This window comes from Electrophorus electricus, chromosome 14, assembly GCF_041902795.1.
Source record: "Electrophorus electricus isolate QZ-2024a chromosome 14, ASM4190279v1, whole genome shotgun sequence".
Lineage (NCBI taxonomy): Eukaryota > Metazoa > Chordata > Actinopteri > Gymnotiformes > Gymnotidae > Electrophorus > Electrophorus electricus.
In genome coordinates, this window is record NC_137510.1 from 18,063,598 (window position 1) to 18,084,463 (window position 20,866).

At 39.1% G+C, this 20,866-nt stretch overlaps 1 protein-coding gene and 1 long non-coding RNA gene across 6 annotated transcripts in view; one reads left to right on the forward strand and one right to left on the reverse strand.

The window, feature by feature from the left end:
- Nucleotides 1-4,525, forward strand: part of LOC113580940 (uncharacterized) — a 40,178-nt gene extending 35,653 nt beyond the window's left edge. For both annotated transcript variants that reach the window (XR_014116823.1, XR_003411016.3), the window contains one exon: nucleotides 3,376-4,525. This is a non-coding gene — a long non-coding RNA (uncharacterized LOC113580940). The remainder of the gene's footprint in view (nucleotides 1-3,375) is intronic.
- The window catches only part of pde1ca (phosphodiesterase 1C, calmodulin-dependent a), an 83,160-nt gene extending 64,702 nt beyond the window's left edge, over nucleotides 1-18,458 (reverse strand). For 2 of the 4 annotated variants that reach the window (XM_081695815.1, XM_081695818.1), the window contains exons 1-3: nucleotides 18,105-18,457; nucleotides 14,930-14,980; nucleotides 14,045-14,210 (exon numbers count right to left, since the gene is read on the reverse strand). In XM_081695815.1, the coding sequence (XP_081551941.1) occupies nucleotides 14,045-14,210; nucleotides 14,930-14,980; nucleotides 18,105-18,189 (302 nt within the window). In that variant the 5' untranslated portion in view covers nucleotides 18,190-18,457. Of the gene's footprint in view, nucleotides 1-14,044; nucleotides 14,211-14,929; nucleotides 14,981-18,104 lie in introns of all 4 variants that reach the window. The other 2 variants (XM_081695816.1, XM_081695817.1) reach the window with 2 other exon arrangements.
- Nucleotides 18,459-20,866: the final 2,408 nt, after the last annotated feature.

The window sequence follows — 20,866 nt, forward strand, 5'->3', positions numbered from 1 at the left end:
GCACATCCTTGCAGAATGGAATATGCCTTAAAAATCTTTAGACAACACAGAAATAGCAGAGAACTCAGATGGTGCTGTTTCATGGAGATCCATCTATTCTGCCTAATGCATCACATTTGAATTTATGTCACAGACTGAAATTGCAGTACCATTGCAACACATCTTTAGAATGTGGTTAGGACCTTGGGGTCTAAACTGAACTGTGTTGATCATGTGTATTCAGGTGCTCAAGAATATCTTCTCATTGCATTATGAAATGGTATGGAAATGCATGTTTGTTTGTTTTTTAGAAAATCTGTGTCTGTGTCTGTGAGGTAAAATGTAATAAGGCTTGGGGGGGGGGGGGTATTGCCCATTGGGTGTTGCGCAATGTGAAATGCCCCATGTGAAGTGTTGTGGGCAAAAAACACACCTAATTTCCTTATTTTGACTATTATCCAAATTTTAAAATAGTAGTAAAGATAGTATACAATAACATATACAATTATGCAATAACAAAAGATTGCCTTAGATTGAGCTATGTCATATTTTCTAGTTTTCAAAGCAGCCAAGCTTTGCATGTCCTTGGCATTCTTTCATACAGCTTCATAAGATAGTTTGGAATGCTTTTTCCAGTCATGGAGTTCATGGTAAAGTACATGTCAAGTGAAGAAAAAAAATTATTTATAATAATATTATTAAAATATTATTATTATTAAAATAATAATATCATTGAAATATATTATTGTTGTTGTTGTCGTTGTTGTTGTTAGTAGTAGTACTAGTAGTAGTAGTAGTAGTAGTAGTAGCAGTATTTTATGGTGAAAGAATTTCTGCAAAACCATCTGAATTTTAACTATTTATATTTGTCTTAACTATACATATTTAACAATACGTATTTTAAATTGTTAAAAACATTTTATGTCAGGTGTGTCTAAACCTCTAAGTCGATAATGAATTTGTATTTTTTACAAGATATTTAACATGTTATCTATTCAAACTCTGAAAATTCTACATTGGCACTAAGCAACTAAAGTCCCTTTGCAAAACTTTGAATAACACTTTGAAAAAAAGGTCAGTGTGGGCACCACAGTGTAACCTTTGACTAAATTAATATATTAAATGTGACTGGCCATCCAATCTGTGAAGGTGATGCTGGTTCGTTCCTACCCTTTAGTCATGGAATTATCAAATGTGAATAGAGTAGGGGGGTGCCTGTCAATCTTAATATCTTGCCAGTTGAGGGAAATGGAGGTCTCATACAAGCTTTAGGTCTGAAATGTCTTATGTGCTAAGAGAACATACCAAACTAAAAATTGATGAAATACATCGAGGGGAGTTATGAAAATTAGATTTTTTGTATACTAAATGAGGAACTAAAATAATTGAGAATGCATAAAGTGTAAGCACATTTTCAGAACTTAGTGTCAGTTGTCAGACCAAACGACTGAGTCTCGTACTATGAAAGTTAAATGGCCCTACAGTACCAGACAAAGGGCCTTGGACAAAACAGCACAACAAATATGGTCTTAAAAAGGGATCATTAAATGTTAAATCGACCAGTTAATTTGAATATTTATTTGCTTAATTGGAACAAGTAAAATTAGCTAGAATTGTGCAGTGTAGAGAATTACTCAAACGAGAGAACTGGAGGCAATAAATATGTGTGTGTGTGTGTGTGTGTGTGTGTGTGTGTGTGTGTTTAATTAATCCATTTAGTGAAGACAACACAACATAATGTGTATTATGTACTTTCCTCCTCCCAGCGAACCCATTCTTGGCCTTCAGTCTTTTTTTCAGATTGTGAATTTGGCTCACCTTGCCTTCCACAAACTTCCAGATGGTCACCCAAGATTTCTCATATTTTTTTCTTGAACAACTGATACTAATTTCATTGTTCTTGTAGCATTTTGAGGACAGGTCATATCAATATACAGCTTCTGACTTCCTCAAACTCCCACATATTATTTTGGTGCTAGTTCTGGTTTGGGTCTAATAGTTTGTGTCACGGGACGTGCCACCAACATTACCGCATAGCCAATCAGCATTGGCTTGATGCTCAACACACACATGTTCACACCTATACATGAGATGGAATTAAGATTTTGGATGCATGCATGTCAGAGATGTCTACCAGCCTTTGCGAGCTACACTTATTTCAAAATTCATTCTATGTGCCACAATACAGATATGTTTATGTGCATGCTCACATAAGACAACTATGAAAAGAAGTACACTGGAATTTGAAAAGGCATTGTGTAAGGCATTGTGCAAGATAGCAAATGGGGCAGTGGCAGCTCATTGGTTAAGGTACTTGATTTGTAATCAGAAGGTTGTGGGTCCTGCCACTGTTGGGCCCTTGAGCAAGGCCCTTAACCCTCAATTGGTCAAGTTGTACTCAGTCATAATTGTAAGTCACGCTGAATAAAAATGTCAGCTAAATGCCATAAATGTAAACGTTTACCAATGTTAGTTGAAATTATTGCAGCTGCAAAACATATTCATATTCTCCAGCACTCCAGTCACAAAACTTTTGCTAACATTTGGAAAGTGTTATGGATAAGTGATAGCAAATAAGTTACTGCTCACCACTCCGCACATTTAGTTAACAGAAACTCTCACTTTAGCAGTGACCCAGAAGCTTAAAGTCTCAAGCAGTGCTGCTGTAATTGATACACCAATTCTAGGGCAATACGCACAACCATACCTCTACATAGATAGTTTTTTTTTTTCTTTCCAGCAACCATTACTCAGATGAACAGGTTGTAATCAATATTGGACTGGACACTTAAGAACCTTTATTTATTTATTTAGGATTGTCAGTTCTCTGTGTTAATTTTAAAATTTATGTCAAGATGGATGCTGACTGCAAACCAAATTTACATATGGGTACATATACCTAACCTAACCTGTCAGTGTCACTGATGTGTTCAAAACGTTCTGTGACCCAAATGCCAAACAGTAGTAGCTCTCAACAGATACTGTAGAAGGTAGCTTACAAATTATAAATTGTACAGTCTGTAACTATACTTTTAGAAAGGGTTATTATAAAACAGGTATATCATTGAGCCTGTAAAAGGTATGTTTCTAATAAAATTAGATATACATTTAGGTTCAATACATTTCCATGGCTTAAATCAATGCAAGTTCAACACTGGGTCTCATTGTGCTGGTTAAGAGTAAGAATGGTTGAACTGGACATCATCAAAACTGCCAATCCCATGTCAACACTGTGAGAAAGCTCAGATGGCAGCCTGATAGCATCTTCAAGGGTGCAGAATGTAATCTACTGTAATCCTACTAATAGTTTTCTTTTTTTCTTTCTTTCTTTTCTCTCTCTCTCTCTCTCTCTCTCTCTCTCTCTCTCTCTCTCTCTCTCTCTCTCAACTGCTCTAGACATGTGAGGCACTGCCCCCAGTCTTCTCCATCTTTTCATCCTGCTGAAAGACAAGCCACTCCATGTCCCTGCTGATGTGACATTTGTGCACATTTTCACCGAGATGCTTTTCCCTTGTAATTTAGCTCTGAATTCCCACCACAGAAATAGAAGTCAGACAACACTTTCATTCAAATAAGATGACCAAAGCTACTGCTTCTATGTGCAACTGGCATATACCATATGATTCACGGTAGTGGAATGGAGAGGGAATATTTACCACACACATTAATCTCTCTCAGCTGACCGCTCAGACATGCAGGTTGGAGCTTAACATGTCAAAGCTTGGAGTTGTGACGCCAAGCTAAAATAGCATTATAGACCTCTCACCTACAAAATGTCTCCAGGCCTCTCACCCTAATATACCTCACTCTCAAACAAGCCAGGGCCTCTCCCCAGCATGCCTTCACTAGTGCCTCCACACCCACAATGAAGTGCTAATAGAGCATTAGGGAGTTCACTGGAGCGCTGTTTACAGGTGGGTATTTATAGTTGGCAGAGTGGCACATTGACGTCAGAGTTAATGCCATGTGTTGCAGGCAGGCAGGGATCCATCTTGCATGTGCAACCTTTTACTGCCTCACTAAGGCTGATTGATGACAAGCCACCCACTACACCATCCACAACTGTCTGCTGAAGACTCTGTCTAATTGTATTAGAACTGCGTGTAGCAGAGAAAGAGAGAGAGAGAGAGAGAGAGAGAGAGAGAGAGCTAGCTATTGTATGCATTACAGAGATTTTAAGCACCATTCATTTTTTACATTCTCACAAAAGAGTCTGTTATTTCCTTTCAGCCATATAATGGAGGTCTAGGTTAACATTTGGAATTGAATTATCACATTGGCTAAACAGTTATGGCTATGGATAGACTGTCCTGGATAATACATTGTAATGGAAGCTGTGTATAAAAGCCGATATTATATTGCTTTAATTAAATGTGTTAAAATGCATACCCTTAATTGTCTCAACCAGACAATTAAGCCTCAATCAAGAGCATAGCTGTAATTGTTCTATGTAAGGCCATGTAATGTCACTGTCTACACTGCCACAGAGAGATTAAGAGATTGCTTTGAAACTCTGTAAATGCAAAAATTTAATAATAAACAAATATGTCTGCATTTTATGGATACCTCAAATCTCCAGCTGTTTTTAGGATGAAAATGTCTGTTATGAAAATGTAGCTTTCTCTCTCTCTCTCTCTCTCGCTCTCGCTCTCTCTCTCTCTCTCTCTCTCTCTCTGTCTCCAACATGGATGAGAAAGGATTACACACTCAGAGTGCAATCCATTATTCTGTCTGTATCTTTATCTCTTTATCCCAGCCTAGTGGAGGGTAGGGATCATGTTAGCTTAACCTAAACTACTAAAAAGACTGCAAAATTGTGCTCACTCGGCATGAATTATGATTTTCCTACTAATAGTCAATTTTTATTTTATGGTTAATTACAAAGAGTTGGTCTTTGTTTTACACACACACACACACACACCAAGACACATTTTCCAGGCAAACACCACTGTCTAATCACCTGAAAATCCTGAAAGGTCATGAGAAATAATTTAGTATTCAAACTACCTCCAAGTCTTGGGAATGTCAATCTACCTGACCTCATTTATCAAGCACTTTATTTCTTTTATTTACTCATACACATACAACTACTACCCCAACTTTATTATTATTATTAGTTACATGTATATAGCGACTTTCTCGAGCTCAAAGACGCTTTACAGACAGATATCAGCTTTTACACAATCACACCTGATGAGAAGCGGCTGTCAATTTGCGCACAGCATAATCTCAATCAAAAACCACAGACCCCTGGGGGACTGCAACTTCCAATCAACACACGTTATGCTGCTGACTTTTAGAACACAATTGATGCATAACCCTTGAATATGACAGCCTCTCTTCAATTCATTGTGCTCGTCAGGCTGAAGAACACATTGTAGTAAATATATTAACGGTGGGCCATTGCTGTCTGATTCTATAAATTAACCAAAGTGATTTCACCTTGAGATTGAGGTCTTTAGAATTGCCTAGCTATAATTTGCGTACTAGCACTAAGTCAAGATCACTGAATTTCTGCTATGATTGTGAAGGTGTTTCGTAACTTATCTTAAGGGCTTCAGCAGTTTTGAAATGTATATGTATTTAAGTAGAGGAAAAATGTATAGTCATTTTAACATGTAGTTAATTCTCACGATTATTCCCTCCCAGTTTCCGTGTTTTTCCTGTCTTGTGTGTTTTAGCTCCATGCCATAGTTTCGTTTTCTCCGCCCCTCGTTTGATTTTCCACACCTGTCCCATGTTTAATTCAGGTATTTGAACCCTGTCTTGATCTCTGACAGAGAAAACAAAACTATGACATGGAACTAAAATACACAAGAAGGGAAAACACGGAACACGGAAGATGGGAGGGACTAATCGTGACACTTCGTATTTCCTAGCCTTTGTCATATCCTGCTTCCCCTGTTTGCCTTCGTGTATTTTGTTTGTTTGATCACATATCCCCGTAATCTCCGTATTAGCTCTATGACCCTGGATTGCTACAACAACTCTAATTTTGGATTTGCCCATAATAAATCTCGCCCCTCTCCGCTCATGAGTCCGTCTTCTCACCGCTCATCGTTACATTGATTCAGACCTACAATGTCATGAAACCTTATAAGCATGCACACACACGCACACACACACACACACACACACACACACAATTAATTGCTTTTTTGTTTGTTTGTTTTAAAGCAATTTTAGAGGCACCCTCGGCAAATAGTGTTCTTTCAGAACTTTACTTCCTCACCCAACAAGTGGTCTGCATATATGGGAATGTCTTCAAGACTGATGTAAAAGCATCATAGGTGGCTGATTCATGAAGCTGGTTAGAGAATACCAAGAGCATGCAAAGCTGACATCAAAGTATAGGATAGTTACTTTGAAGAACCTAAAATCTAAGTCAATATTTGTTTATCATATCATAATCGCATGTGTTATTTCACTGGTTTGATACCTTATTTGGTTTTTTTTAATGTCGAAAATAGTAAAAAAATAAACAAAGAGTTGGTGTGTCCAAACATTTGACTGGTACTGTATATATTTGACCTTGAAGATGTGTCTCTTGTCCTTTAGAGACCTGTAGTGAGTCTAATGAATCTAGACACTAGTGAGTCTTGGCTGTTTTGTGTTGCCAGGTCTGGACATTCATTGCTCTGAGCATTTTATTTTGTCCTGTTTATGTTCTGGTATTGTCCTTTCCATGTATGTTTTGTCTTATTGTATTGGTGTGCACACATTGTCTGAATATTCTTCCTTCCACTGGTTGCTCAAGTGTTTTGAAGTTTCTCTGAGAGTTTGACTCATCAGTGGTCACAGATTCTGCACAACTTGTGTTACAGTGGGTAGTGTTAGTCCATAACCAAATACTAATTTGTATGAGTGGGGTTACACCCACTTTTATATATGCTAAATGGTCCAGAAAGGTTAGTTGTTGTACTATAGTACTTGTGTGTAACTGATGTCCATTGCGTTGATGCTCAGTAAATTCTTGCAAGTCCTGAAAATTGCTAGTCTAGGTTGAGCCTTGTTCTTCTTTACACAGTGGTGTGCTGTTCAAGCTGTTTTGTGACACTTTCAGCTGCCGCTGAAGTGGATAATGATGTGACATAATAACACACCATAGTAATATCCATTTCTAGCTACAAGATGAATGCTTGTAGTTTGTTCCTCTAACCATTCTGCTTTTCTATATTGAATGTCTTTCATAATCACTTCTGTAAGAGTACAGAAACCTACTGGACATAATCAAGGGTATTGTGAACAAACAGTATGTGCACTTACTAAGACCTTTTGATATAAGTACATATTGAATTTGACTTTCTACTGAGAACATTACACAAAGTGAGGCTCGGATAAAGGAAGCAAGCAGTCTGTGGTAGGAAGCAAGCACTCAGTTTTCTACCAGTAAATATAAAACATAAAATGAATCACAAAAGAAATAAATTAAAACTGAAGCACCAAATTTAAAAACAATAACTGACAATAAATGATTCAGACAAGATAACCAGAATTTAGGATGAATCTAGGTCACCAAAGTTATAGTTAAAGCAAGACCTTACAAAGACACACAGGAAAACAATGGACTATACCCATGACCACTGTATTAGGCACAACTATTGTATACATGCATTTTATATATTTTATTATGTTTGGTTTTCTCTGTCTGTCATTGGTTTCAGTTGTTTGGTGTTTCATTCTTGTTAGCCTGTATAAATACCCTGTGTTTTCTGTTTTACTATGCTGGTTATTGTACATAACCTCTGCTCTCTCCTCTGTCATGGTCATATTTATAGCCTGAATCTGTGCATCTTGGTTCCCTGACTCTGGGCTGTTCTACCGACTCTGATCACATATTTGCCCTTAATCTCACTCCTCTCAGCATTTGTGTCCCCCTGATTATCTTTCCTCATTACACTAGCCAGCTAATGAGTAATTACAATGAGCCTACACTAAGATACCCAAGATTGGCTAACAATTTTTAAAAAACTGACAGTACAGTTTTGCAAAATGAATGCATGCATTTAATTGAATTAAGAAGAAAAGTGCTTTGTGGAGCCATGCCTGTCTGCACCCTCTGTGATCTTCAGTATTTAGATATCTGTACTTACAGTACTGACATTTTTGTGTAATTGTTTATAATGAAGCAATATTTAGGTTATTTTATCCTAGTTTTAATTTTCAAATAACTCAATAACATTAAAGAAAGTCTTGAATGAATATGTCAAATATTTTACTGTCATATACCTCAAAAAATTACACCTTGCAAGTGTGCAAATAACAAAGAGTTAGCATCAGACCAAGACCAGGGTTGGCAGAGCAGCTGGTTTTTCAGAGCCCAAGTGGTGCTCTGAAAAAGGCAGAAATCCTCCTTTTGACCAGGTATCCTTTCTTTTCTTTTTTTTCGAACAAAACCAGACAAATGTGGAGTTGGAAGGTTATAGAATTTAGTCTGCAAAGGCTGTATTAATTTCTAGGATGTAGATGTAGGGTTGTACAATGGCAAAGTTTGAAATACAATCACATGATGTTATAGGCCACATAGGGAACTTTTTGTTCCTTCCATGTGGTAATATCTAGAAGCAGCCTTGATATACTGATTAGCTCTTGGGGAAGGAGCATCATTAAATTGCTCTTTCTGGAGCAAAGGAATTGTCTAGTTCAAGATACTTGAAGTCTGAAATGACATGTCTCTTCCATGTGCAGAGGGAGAGTACCATTGGTGCAGAGTCTGAGGATCCTATACATTCTGGCTCTGGGACTTCTAGATAGTAAAACTTGGCAACAAAATTCAAACTTTTGTTTCACAAATTAAAATAGATGGATTATAATATTGTTAACATGGAATTTGAATTGAGAAATTGAGTTTTTAGAATTTTACCATCCCACATAGTTTTTAATTGATAGGGCAATTAGGTTTTACTTTAATTATATATTACTTATTCATAAATAAGGCAGTTATTACACGTATGTACAAATATGTACAAACGTACTTCTAAAATTTGCAAAGTATGATTTTTGCCTGTATTTGGCCTCAGGAGTATCCCTTTTCATTGTCCAGCAATAGTGTACCAACATAGAGGGAATCCACTTTCCTTGGTACCACTTTTCTACACTGTATGTAATGACCTATACCGAAACAAACAAACAAAAATAATAATATGGGTGCTAAAGAACTTCTGACAACATAGTTGGATTCAACATTTAAAATGAACAACAAACAGGTATTTATTGCAGGAAGCAAAATCATTGCTGATCAGTGTCCTTTATAATTGATGACAGCTTTAAGTTTACCTCCAGGTTTACCTCCAGTTTTGCACAAAATAATTTTCGACCAGTGTAATCAAACCCTTTGATAACCTTTGGATGTGAGAATCTTATGTAATCCTACTGTGGGACACAGAGACCCTTTTGGATGTTTGGAGACTGGCTGCTGTCAAGCTTTGAGGTGCATCTAGACCTGCTTGTCTTAGAGATATAGAGGCATAATCACTAGAGGCTGACTACAGAGGCTTACTGACAAACACAGCCATACATTCTAGCTATGGGTTTGCTCTTGGACCAAGAATACTGAATTTTCAAATGCTGAATGCAGACCTTGCCTGCAACAGGTTTTCTATGCTGTTGGACAAATGGGTCTGTAGGCTAGAATAAATTAAGAGAGAAAAGAAGAGATACAACCAAGACAGACAGCAGGGTTCTCAAAGACACCAGAGTACAGTGAAGTGTCACTCTCCCCAGCAGTGGGCAGAAAACAAGTCAGCAGTTTCCATGCCTCTCAGCAAGGAAGCAGTACTGGCCAGAGACAACTACACAGGTCCCAGTTGTGTTGCTGATGCAGCACCAGGTCCTCCCCTCTCCAGGAGTCTTCCATACAACTTGATAAAAGGAACATCTAATTCCATGGAATTTTATTCTTTCTCAAGATGGACACTGGATGGCAATGCATTTCCCTGAGGCAGCAGTTTACCCATAAACCCAACATGGATTGTCAAGGAGGAATAAGATACAGAACATCATAGAGAAAGCAAGAACTTGAACACTTCCCTCATCAAAGAATGGTCCAGTCAGTCCAGGAGGCAATGAAAGTGCAGAGCTCTGATGGCACATTCTTGGGCAATATTCAATGAAAGAAGAAAAGGCAGCATTGAATCAATTTTGCTGGGATCCAAGGCCACTGATGCTAGCATCAACCTAGTAACTCTCTTTAAGGAATCTGGTAATGCAGCTATAAATAGATGTTTGCGAGTCCTCTCCAGATTGTCAGGTGGCATATTCACATATATGATAATACAGTGTACAGTTTAAGGAATGGTGAATGAAGAGATTCCTTATTCCTAAAATGATTAACAGGAGAACATAAAGTTATGTATTAATATGCAGTTGAATTGGGGAAATGATGAGGTACATCAAGGTGGCATTAGAATGAAACAACCTAGTGTAACTGACAAAGGAGAATTCCCTGCACCACTCTGGGAAACTTTCACAGCCCTCTGCAAGAGGCAGCCAGTCCTCAGTGCTTCTACAAGAAATGGGACTATCTGGAGGCTGTGTTATGCTGGAGACTGATTATCTGGAGGCTGTGTTACCACTGAGGCATTATTCTTTGGCATGCACTGGGCAGCTTAGGCCTGGCCCAGACTCTCCAGGACACACCTAATTTTCTGAAACCATTGCTGTTGTGCAATTCAAACATGCATCCCATTGTCTGTGGGAATTACTACCATTGTTTACATTCATTATGGACAAGAAAGACACAGGAGGTAGGTGCTTGATACTGTTTACTAGTAGTAAAAGTGATGCCTAAAAATAAGACATATGACATTTGAAGCACTTGGCTGCTTAGGTTGGGCAAGAGATCACTTTACTAGTTTGATTTAAAAGGTCTAGCTTCAGAAATTATTAGGATTCAGTTTCTAACAGAACTTACTATTGTTACGGTACGGCCTCTCCCCCCAAATGTCTCGTGTGTGTGTGTGTGTGTGTGTGCACTCGTGTGTGTGTTCATCAATGTGGCTACATCCTCCCTGTATCTCACACTTGGTACTCATTGTGTCATTATCATATATGTATAAAAGTCTGTCGTTTACGCATTTGTGTTGTCGGTGTTTGATCCAAGTAGTCTGTGTGTTTAGAGGTGAATGTTATATGTAAAATAAAAGTATGTTTATGTCTGACACGACTCGTCCCCGCATTCTGCTTAAACCTCCAATGTTACAGAAACACTGACTGGCAAAGGATGCCTGGGAAGGGGAGCAAAAAAAGTAAGGGGAAGAAAGGAGGTAAACACCCTCTCAACCCGCGTAGTGAGACCCTCCATCATCCTGGCCTCACTCCATACTTCCACCATGGGGGACGAGGCCACTGGACAATCTTGGGGGGGCCCCGAGTGTGGTGCAGGGTCAGATTCTGCTGAGTCCTGCAGACCCCAGCCGGACTCTGAGGATCGGCATACGGAAGTGGAATCTGCTGGGTCCTAAGACCCCTACATGGACTTCTATGAGGGTTACACGGATTATGGAGGCAACGGGGAGTGCGACATTAGTCTGCGGTCAGACTTGGGGTTCGACTATGGGGAGGACCTGTCTATGGAGGTGGAGGAAATCCTCTATGGGGATCCTCCCAACATCAGTGATGTAGAGTCTGCAGACTTTGAGAGTGACGAGCCTCCGGCACTTAAGATACCGCCCAAGGCTCCACCTAGGAGGTGCCGATCGGGAGCTAGTAAACCATCCTGTGTGGCATAAAAGAGGGGTGACCACGTTCGAGTAGGAAGCTCCCTCCACTAGAACATACAGCCCCGGAATTCGTGCGCCAGCACCTAAGCCTCGTAGAGGCAAGGGGGAGGCGTCACCAGTGTCCACCCAAGAAACGGGCAAAGCAACTGGTGCGCCTCCTGTAACGGGTGCGTGGAAGTCACTGCCCCCAAATTGGCGAAGGGTGATCCCCCACAGGCAGGTGGGACCACAGCCCAGCTGACAACTATGGGACAGGCCGGGGTTCCTGCCGGCCTTTCCAGACTCTCTACCAATCCTTTATCTAATTTTGTACTCATCCATGTTGCTGTGATCTGTCCCGATCACGTTGTCTATGCCTCAGCCTGTCAGTGAGTGTCCCTGTGTCTGTCATCATCCTGATCCCTATCCTTCCCCCCACTGTCCTGCTCGCGTTGGCCCCTGTCAGGTCACTCGGTCCCCTGGCCTCGCCATTTGACATTGGTCTCTGGGCTGCAGCCCGATATGCTGGCGTGCCAGGAGTCACGGCATTGGGGATGGGCTCTGTCACGGTAAGCCCCCCCCCGAATGTCTCCTCGTGTGTGTGTGTGTGTGTGTGTGTGTGTGTGTGTGTATGAGTGTGTGCATGTGTGTGTGTTCGTCAATGTGGCCACGCCCTCCCTGTGTCTCACATCTGCTCCTCATTGTGTCGTTATCATATATGTATAAAAGTCGTTGCCGCATTTGTGTTGTCGGTGTTTGATCCAAGTAGTCTGTGTGTTTAGAGGTGAATGTTATATGTGAAATAAAAATTTGTTTATATTTGACATGACTCGTCTCCGCATCCTGCTTAAACCTCCAACGTTACAACAATGACACATTATTCATAGGTTGTAGCATCAAGTTCTGTGAGCTGTGCAATTGTTATTGTAAATATAGTTAGGTAAGCACATCTTTGCCCAGGAATATCTTTTGTTTTGTATCCAGAGTGCATGCTCTTCTGCACTGTATATGATAATTAAATGTCTACTCTAAAAATATGACTAATGACATCAGTGGGTAAATCCAGCCTAATGTTCTGATTCACTTATGCTTAACACATTAATTGCTTAACAAATTAATTAATGGGTGCACTGTCAGGTTTGATAAGGTAGAATGAATTCTAGAAAAAAAAACATTTTATGAATATGTATAATAGGCTGTAGAAAGTAAAACTTTGTATTGTAAAAAAGGATACACAAGTTCAGAAATTCCCATTCATTTGCAAGTGCATGGTGTGTCAAAATTAATATGATCTCACATCCAGTGAGTCATCATGTTCGTATAGCATCCCTTTCACCAGCAGATGTCACCTACATGCAATGTGAAAGCAATAGCTTCCAATAGCAAACTAATTTCAAATGCAATGAATCAAAGGTTCAGAAAGCCTATCTTAAACACTGCATAAAAAGAAACATATAATAACTTTAATATCTGATAAGATGAACAGAACAATACAGATACAATAAGTAGATACTTATGCACATGATAGGATAAGGCCTACTGTACATTGTACTGCAGGAAAGTATGTTGCACAAATATGCAGGAATACACCAGGAGTATACACAGGCAGTGACTGTATAGATAAGACACAGGTGAATTAATTAAAAAGACATTCGATTAGGGTGGAGCAGCCAGGGCTGTCATGGCATTAGTCAACTGCATTAAGGGGAGATGGAGTGGGACAGGGCAGCCAGGACAATATTCATAGTAACCATGACAGCAACAGATTAAATGGCCCCTTCCATGGAATAGCACCTCTTTTTGTCAATACCACACCCCTGGAAAACAACAACATCTAATGAGCTCCTGAGAAAAGGGTGTTCCTCTTCTAAGGAAAGTCAAAGGAGCTATTCACAAGAAAGTACAACCAGCAAACAGGTCATTCTTGCCTTGACTTTAAGTCCCATTGATTTAAATTCCAGCCAGTCAATACCATAGAATCAACACCTGCCAGCTGTTCAACTAAGCTCTAAGTAACCACATACATACACACACATACAGTGAGTAGGGAGATAGTACATTTAAATTGCCATAATCATAGCAAGCTCATTGAATCATATCCACTTTACTGTCCATTGAACAGGTCATTGTCCATTGAACTCACGAAGGCAGCAATCACTCTACGACAGTGTATGCTCTATGATAGACACTATACTTTTGACCAGTCAAGTTAGAAACAATGACTAGACAGAGGCTCAGCACCATCAGCATCAGTTAATCAATCATCAACTCTCATCTTTCCAGGCATGTGTGGTAGTGCTTAAAACAAAGAACAGTGTTGGAAATAAAAGCTAGCATTTGCATAGAAGCCCATAGCATCTCCAAACCTGATGGCGGTCTTCTCCATAGCATCAGGGCTGTCTACAGAAGGCAGCTCATCAGCAAGGATCTCCTCAGGGCTGCGTGGGTCAATTAAAATCCCTCTCTTGTCTTTGTCCCTAATCCCAATGCCTGCTGTCATAGCATTCCATAAGGCATTCTGGGACTTGGAGCCTGATAAAGCAATGTTTATTATGAACATTTTCTTTTCTTTATTTCACTATTTTCTGTTAAAGCAAGCAGATCAGTGTTTACTGAATTCTGTTCCGTTTATCTGGGCAGACCTGTTGGACCTACCATCCCTCTAGACTATAAGAAATTCCCTGTTAACACTCACCTTTGTTCTGAGATTAAATGTTATCTATTCATATTAGTTATACAGTATGTATTATATAGTTGTATATAGATATTACTAGTGACATATGGAAAATTAGACTTTAAGATGGGTACTCCCATGACCTGGTATAGCCTCATCTTCACTCTAGTGCTCAAACACTAAGAATGCTGGCTAATACTGCCATCTAGCCTAAATGCTGAATTCAAACATAATGAAACACATTTACTGTGCTAGACTTTCATCTGGCAATGACATAGGGGAGTAATGATGATACAGACTCCCAGGTATCATACAATTATGATATTAATAATAGCTTCCTTTAAAATTTTGAAAACACAGTGAGTGTCAGTTTTGGTAATTCAGTTTTAAGATGTGGGAAACCCTTGTGTTTTAACATGTTTTGGCACAGCAATTGTGGCACAATAAGCATGCTCATTATATACATATGGTTTATTTTATTATTAAAATTGATTAATTTTGATTAAATATCATTTATAACAGTGTTTACTAATATATTATTTAGTCCTCTTGAACACATCGAATTATCAGTACTCACGTGCAAAGCGAGCCAGGGGTCTGGGGTCACTCTCTCCTGTTTCATTTGCGACTGCAAACAGAGAAAAAGAAAAAAATGATAAAGAGATAAGCACATATATATAGCCTGAGGGCTGTATTCACCCTTAAAGAATCATCCATGCCCATACAAAACATTTAACATACTAGAAATACATTTTATTAGAATTTAAAATAATGAACAAATACTGTAAATGGCACTTATCATAACAATAAAATTATATTCCAACAGAGTAAAAATATATTTCAAAACATTTTTTGCATGCCAGATAGCTTTGCTCTTTTGCTTCAAAGCAGTATCTTTTCTATAATCATTACAATCATGATGCAAGAGTTGTTATTCAATAGTTATATAGTTATATTAAAGTATATTTTTAAGCATTGCTTTAACATATAATTTTTCTATCATATTTATTGAAATACATGATTATTTAAGCCCTACTGATCCTAAGCTATCAGTTATTATTATGGAAAAATAACTGTTAATAAGAGTTAAAATGATCCTCACAATGATATATGACTGTCTATATTCTTAAAAAAAAAAAAAAGTGATATTGTTGAACTCTTGGCAATAAGTGAAGTAAAATGGCATCTGTGATGCAGGTAGTGTCCCGTTCCATTTTCCTAAGGGGCATGCTGGCGCTCTTCAGAAGAAAAAAGGTGAGGGAATACCGTAGCCCTGTGCTGCTTGATTGTGGAGACAGCCGGAGTTCAAGGTTATACTCTGGGGAGGGATAGCTGTCTCTCTCTCTCTCTCTCTCTCTCTCTCTCTCTCTCTCTCTCTCTCTCTCTCTCTCTCTCTCTCTCTCTCTGTGTTTGGGGGAGGGCTATGATGACAAAAAGTACTGAACATCAATAAGTGGCCTCCATGGAGTTTTGCATTGAGGGAAATCACAAATACTGACTAGTTACAGAGGTAAAACACAAAAATGACTGTGACTGTGACTACAGTAGACTACTGGTCTACAGGCTGTTGGCAGGCCATGCGGCAAGTCATGCGGTGTATGTGACTGCATCTGCCATGTGAAATGTCTTGTTACTGTTCTCTATTATGAGCCAGTCTTTGTCTTTATAGTGCCAACTATTACAAATGTCAAACAACATCAGCACAGATACTCTGCAGAGGCTTGTGGCAGTCCAAAGGCAACATCCATGGAAGGGTTTTTTTACACATAAGAGGAAGGTGGGCTGCTCATAAGTAAATATGTAAATATGAGTAAGTATGAGCAGTGGACTCAAGTCACAGCAAGTTAATAAATCTTACCAAAAAAGATGTTTGTTTACAGATACATTTTTAAATTATCTTGTTGTGATCCAAAGTACAATTTGTGCAAGAATGAAATGCAACAAGTGACTTAAAAATTAAGAGATGGATAACAACTGCAAAGATGAACAAAAACAGAGAGATACAGGGATAAGGAGAGAGAAAAAGAGCCAGGCAGGGAAACAAGTCTCTTTAATAAGCTCTAAAGAGAGAGAGAGAGCCCAGAGTGATTAGTGGGGACATACACTGTACAGTGGTAAATGGGTAGTGAGGGTGAATCGGAGGCCTGCAAAAGAGGAATCTTTGAGCCAAGTGAGTTGGTTGGTATTGCCCTCTGTCCAGTGTGCCTAGGAAGTGAGCACTTCATTAGTGATAATGATTTTGCCAATGCTACTGAGACTAGTCCAGTAATGGTGTGATGGCTGAGGAACCCCTGGTGAGGGGCAGACTCACTCCTGCTCCTCCGGCCACTACTTGTTTTCCATCTCTCTATCATCCTTTCAAACCTGATTCTGATTAGCCAACAGGTGCTCTAATGAGCTCTCCGTTGGGTCCCCCCCCCCCCCCCCCAAACACACACATACACACACACACACATACGAAAAAACAAACACACTCAAACACAAGTTACACACAAATGTAGAGCAGCAGAGAGGAGAAACAACAAAGCAAAGCAACAGGAACCACACTGAAATGATGACATCACACCCTTCCCCCATTGGTGGCCATGGAGACAGTAATCACAAAGGCAACTACAAGAAAGTCCCTTATCTGCCTACTGCCTGCTCCTCTACCTGATTTAAAGAGCCAAGCTGTTTACATAGCCTTCATCTACAGAATGCATGCCTGCGCAGACACACACTCAATCACTCAATTACAGCTTAAAGACAAACACTGGTTACTCAAAATCTCATTTCTCCAAACAAGATGCAGTCAATTTTCCTGTCATTAGTGCATTTAATACTCTAGCTATCTGATGGTCAGTGCACTGTGATGTGGCCAGTGTCATATGTTATGCTGTGAGCACTGCAGAGGACTGCAGTGTGATGACTGCAGTGCTTTTTTTTTTTTAAGCCACATTTTTATAATGTACTTGCAGGAGAATGAGATGTGGAACACAGTCAGATTCCTCCTCCTCTGCCTGTCTCAATCCTTTCTGATTGGGGCCTGTTACATAAGCACTGCCACTTGACCTTTGAAAGGATGTAATTACTGCCATCCTGTGTTCTCCAAAAACAGCTTTCATGTCATTTTGCCACTCGGTTGGTATTGTTCTATGCCAGCTTGCACACAAATGCAGAGGTGCACATTGTCTGTCAAATAAAAATAAATCTCTTCATGCTATCCTATCAGGCAATCTGTATTTACAGTAATAGAGGCTTTGAAGAACAATGCTGAAGATATTTTGACTGAATCTTTAGAAAAACACTAAACGTTATTGTCTAATTCTGTTTGAGCTGAATATAAAAAACTTCAACATGGAAAAAAGACAAAAGAACAACTCACTGCATTAAAATCATTATTTTTCCACTAGCATATTTCAAGAACACAAATCACAAAGGAAGATTTTCAAACAAAGTAATAATATATTTCTTTACTTTATTATTTATATTAGACATAATAATAATAATAATAATAATAATAATAATAATAATAAAGATTTCCTTTTTTCCATTTCAAAGATACTTTACAACACAGTACAAAAAAAGGCTTTTTTTTAACAATTCGATGCAGCTCACTTATAAACAAATACCATAATTTGTGTCAGCTTTTAATATAAAGGTTACTCTCTATCACTTAAACTCACAATGAGAACAGCTGGTTGTAATACAATATAAATAACAAGTTATGTTACACTCATACGCCCACCCACGACTCCCCCATCTGGTCTTACCAATTGTGAAGCTGAACCCATCAATGCTGAATGTGGCACTCCGACATTTCTTAAATCCGTGTTTTTTGAAGCTAGGCTCTGTCATGCTGCTCCAGTTGTTGCACGAAACATTGAACTCTCTGTTTGCTGCTGTCAGCCTGCGAGAGGTATTTGCTGATAGTAAACTGTCTCCTGTAGAGGGTGTATACGTGAGGAGCGAAAGGTGGAGACTTGTTCCCTAGGTTCAGAGGAGCGTGTGGTAGATCCCAGAGCAGGTTGGGTGTGTGTCTGTGTGTGTGTCTGTGTCTGTGTGAGAGAGTGTGTAAGTGTGTGTATGAGAGGGAGAGTTCAGGATAGATGATTAGAAGTGCAGAGTGCAGATGTGATGCGTCCTGCAGGACCACATCTGCCCATCTGCGAGACTCTTCTGAGACATCTACACTCCCGACTGCCTTCCAGGCCTGCTCAAGTGTTCGTTCACAGAGAGAGACTGCTGAAGATGGACAGAAAGCTCCCACTCCCTCTTTCTGATGCGCTCTCTCTCTCCCTCCCTTACTGTAACCCTCCCCACTGCAAAGCATATGATTAACTACACACACCCTCTCTTCTTCCCTCGTTTGTTAACCCACTCACTTAAGTGCTGTGTGCATGCCTGTCTCTGTGTATGCCCAGAGTTCTACAATCTGTGAGCTACTGAACAACTGCCCACTGAAGGGAGCATTCTGTGCTGTTTATTGGTGAATTCATAAGTGTCATACTGTGCAGTCACTGTGAGTGAGGCTGTGCATGGGTGTGTGTGTGTGTGTGTGTGTCATGCACAGCTCTAACAAATATTATTTTATTGCTTTCACAATAATACTGATTAGCTGAGAGTGAGAGAGAGAGAGAGAGAGAGAGAGAGAGAGAGAGAGAGAGAGAGAGAGAGAGAGAGCAGGGTGCATTGATATTACATTTGATTTGTCATTCTTTAATGTAGTTTCACATCAACTTAGAGTTAATCACAGAGATGTGATCCTCCACAGTAAGGTGTTTCCTTTTCCAGCGATAATAAAATAATGCACAGCAGTAAACAGAAAACAACTTCAAATTGGTGTTAGCTGCAGGAGTCTCAGCAACTCTGGTCTAAAATCAACATAATGAGTAGCTTCTGATTTAGGGTCTTATGCAATATGAATATCAAGGGTGAGGTGACTTATGTGGTATTATGCAAGTAACAAGGCTTTTGGATCCACAGTATCCTTCCAATTATCTTAGCAAAAGGGAGTGTGCCCAGTGCTTCAGAGATGAAAGATTACTTCTAAAGAGGACAATCATGCATCTCTTCAAACATACTCAAGCTTTTGTTATAGCTTGTTTTATTGGAAGAACCAGAAATGAACTAAAGGTTTTTACAGTTATGTAGAAAACAGTAATTGTAATGAGACCAAACAATGAAACCAAATGATGACAAAAAACATTATAAAAGCATATGATTATTTTCTGTACTTTCAACTGCTAACACTGTACTAATGCAAACAAAGCCAATGGTCTTTTTTCTGTCGATAATAAAAATCAGTTTTCACAAGCTTTCAGTTCAAATCACGTTTCCATGGACAACTGCTGAACAAAAAGTGAATTTTCTGTTGCTGTGGACGACTGAAGCACCTCGATTCCACCTCAAGGTGACTGGCAGCCATTGGTACCCATTGTGATGGAGCGGGTTACACAAACGCTGTGTTCTTTCTTTCATGTAACTCTGTGGTGTAAGGCTGGGGGAAGCAGGGTTGAAGGGGTTAACAGGGGAATCTGAAACCTATTGTGCCCGCATGTTTTCTGGCTGGTGTCAGCTGGAGTTCACTCTGAGATGTGCTGACTAGAATGACCACATTAAAGTGAACCTGTTGACTCATTCTCTCACAAGTGCCGATCGGATGACTTGCGCTGCAGTGCAACAGATGGCTTAGGGTGGCAGTTAAATATGCCAGATGAGTTACAACCTCAAACCTACCTATAATGTTCAAGCTATTATACTATTCCTATTTACATTTACAGCGTTTAGCAGACGTTCTTCTACAGAGTAACTTAGATATTAATCAGTATGGCAGTATGTGTGCTCCCTGAAAGGGAAGCCCTGACCTTAGTGTTACCTTGCACCATGCACTCCCATACTCTCCCTGCACTACCAGGCCAACTACAAGAGCATTTTCATTTCCATTGTTTATTTGTATTACATATACAAGTAAAATATACAAGAAAACTGTGGAGAACATGTCAGAAGTCTATAATGCACTGTATTTTGTCTTTTATCATTCATTCTTTTATCATATACAAAGGAGCTGAATTTTAAAATTCATAAAAATTGAATTATTTATATTTAAATAGCTATCTTGTGATTACTCACAATATACCCACAATATACACCCATATATTGTAATATATAAGCTCCTTGATCCCTAACTGATATGTCACATATAGTATACTATATAAACTGATACACATACATATTGTGTGCATTCTTATAAACAAATATAATGCACATGTTATATTAGACATATATAACAAAACATGTATTCAAAGGGATAGGGTTCACTTTAGATACAGGTTTTACTTTCAAATCATATCTGTACATTTATCAAATATATTATTTGAATCATGAATTTGTCACAGTTTGTTGTGATTTATGTGGTTTTCTCCTGAGACCAGTCTTAAAAGATTTTAAACTATGTCATCTTCAAGCCAAGACAGTCCAATTCTGAGAATAACCACCAACGGTTCTCCATGAGACCTCCTTTCATACACAGACA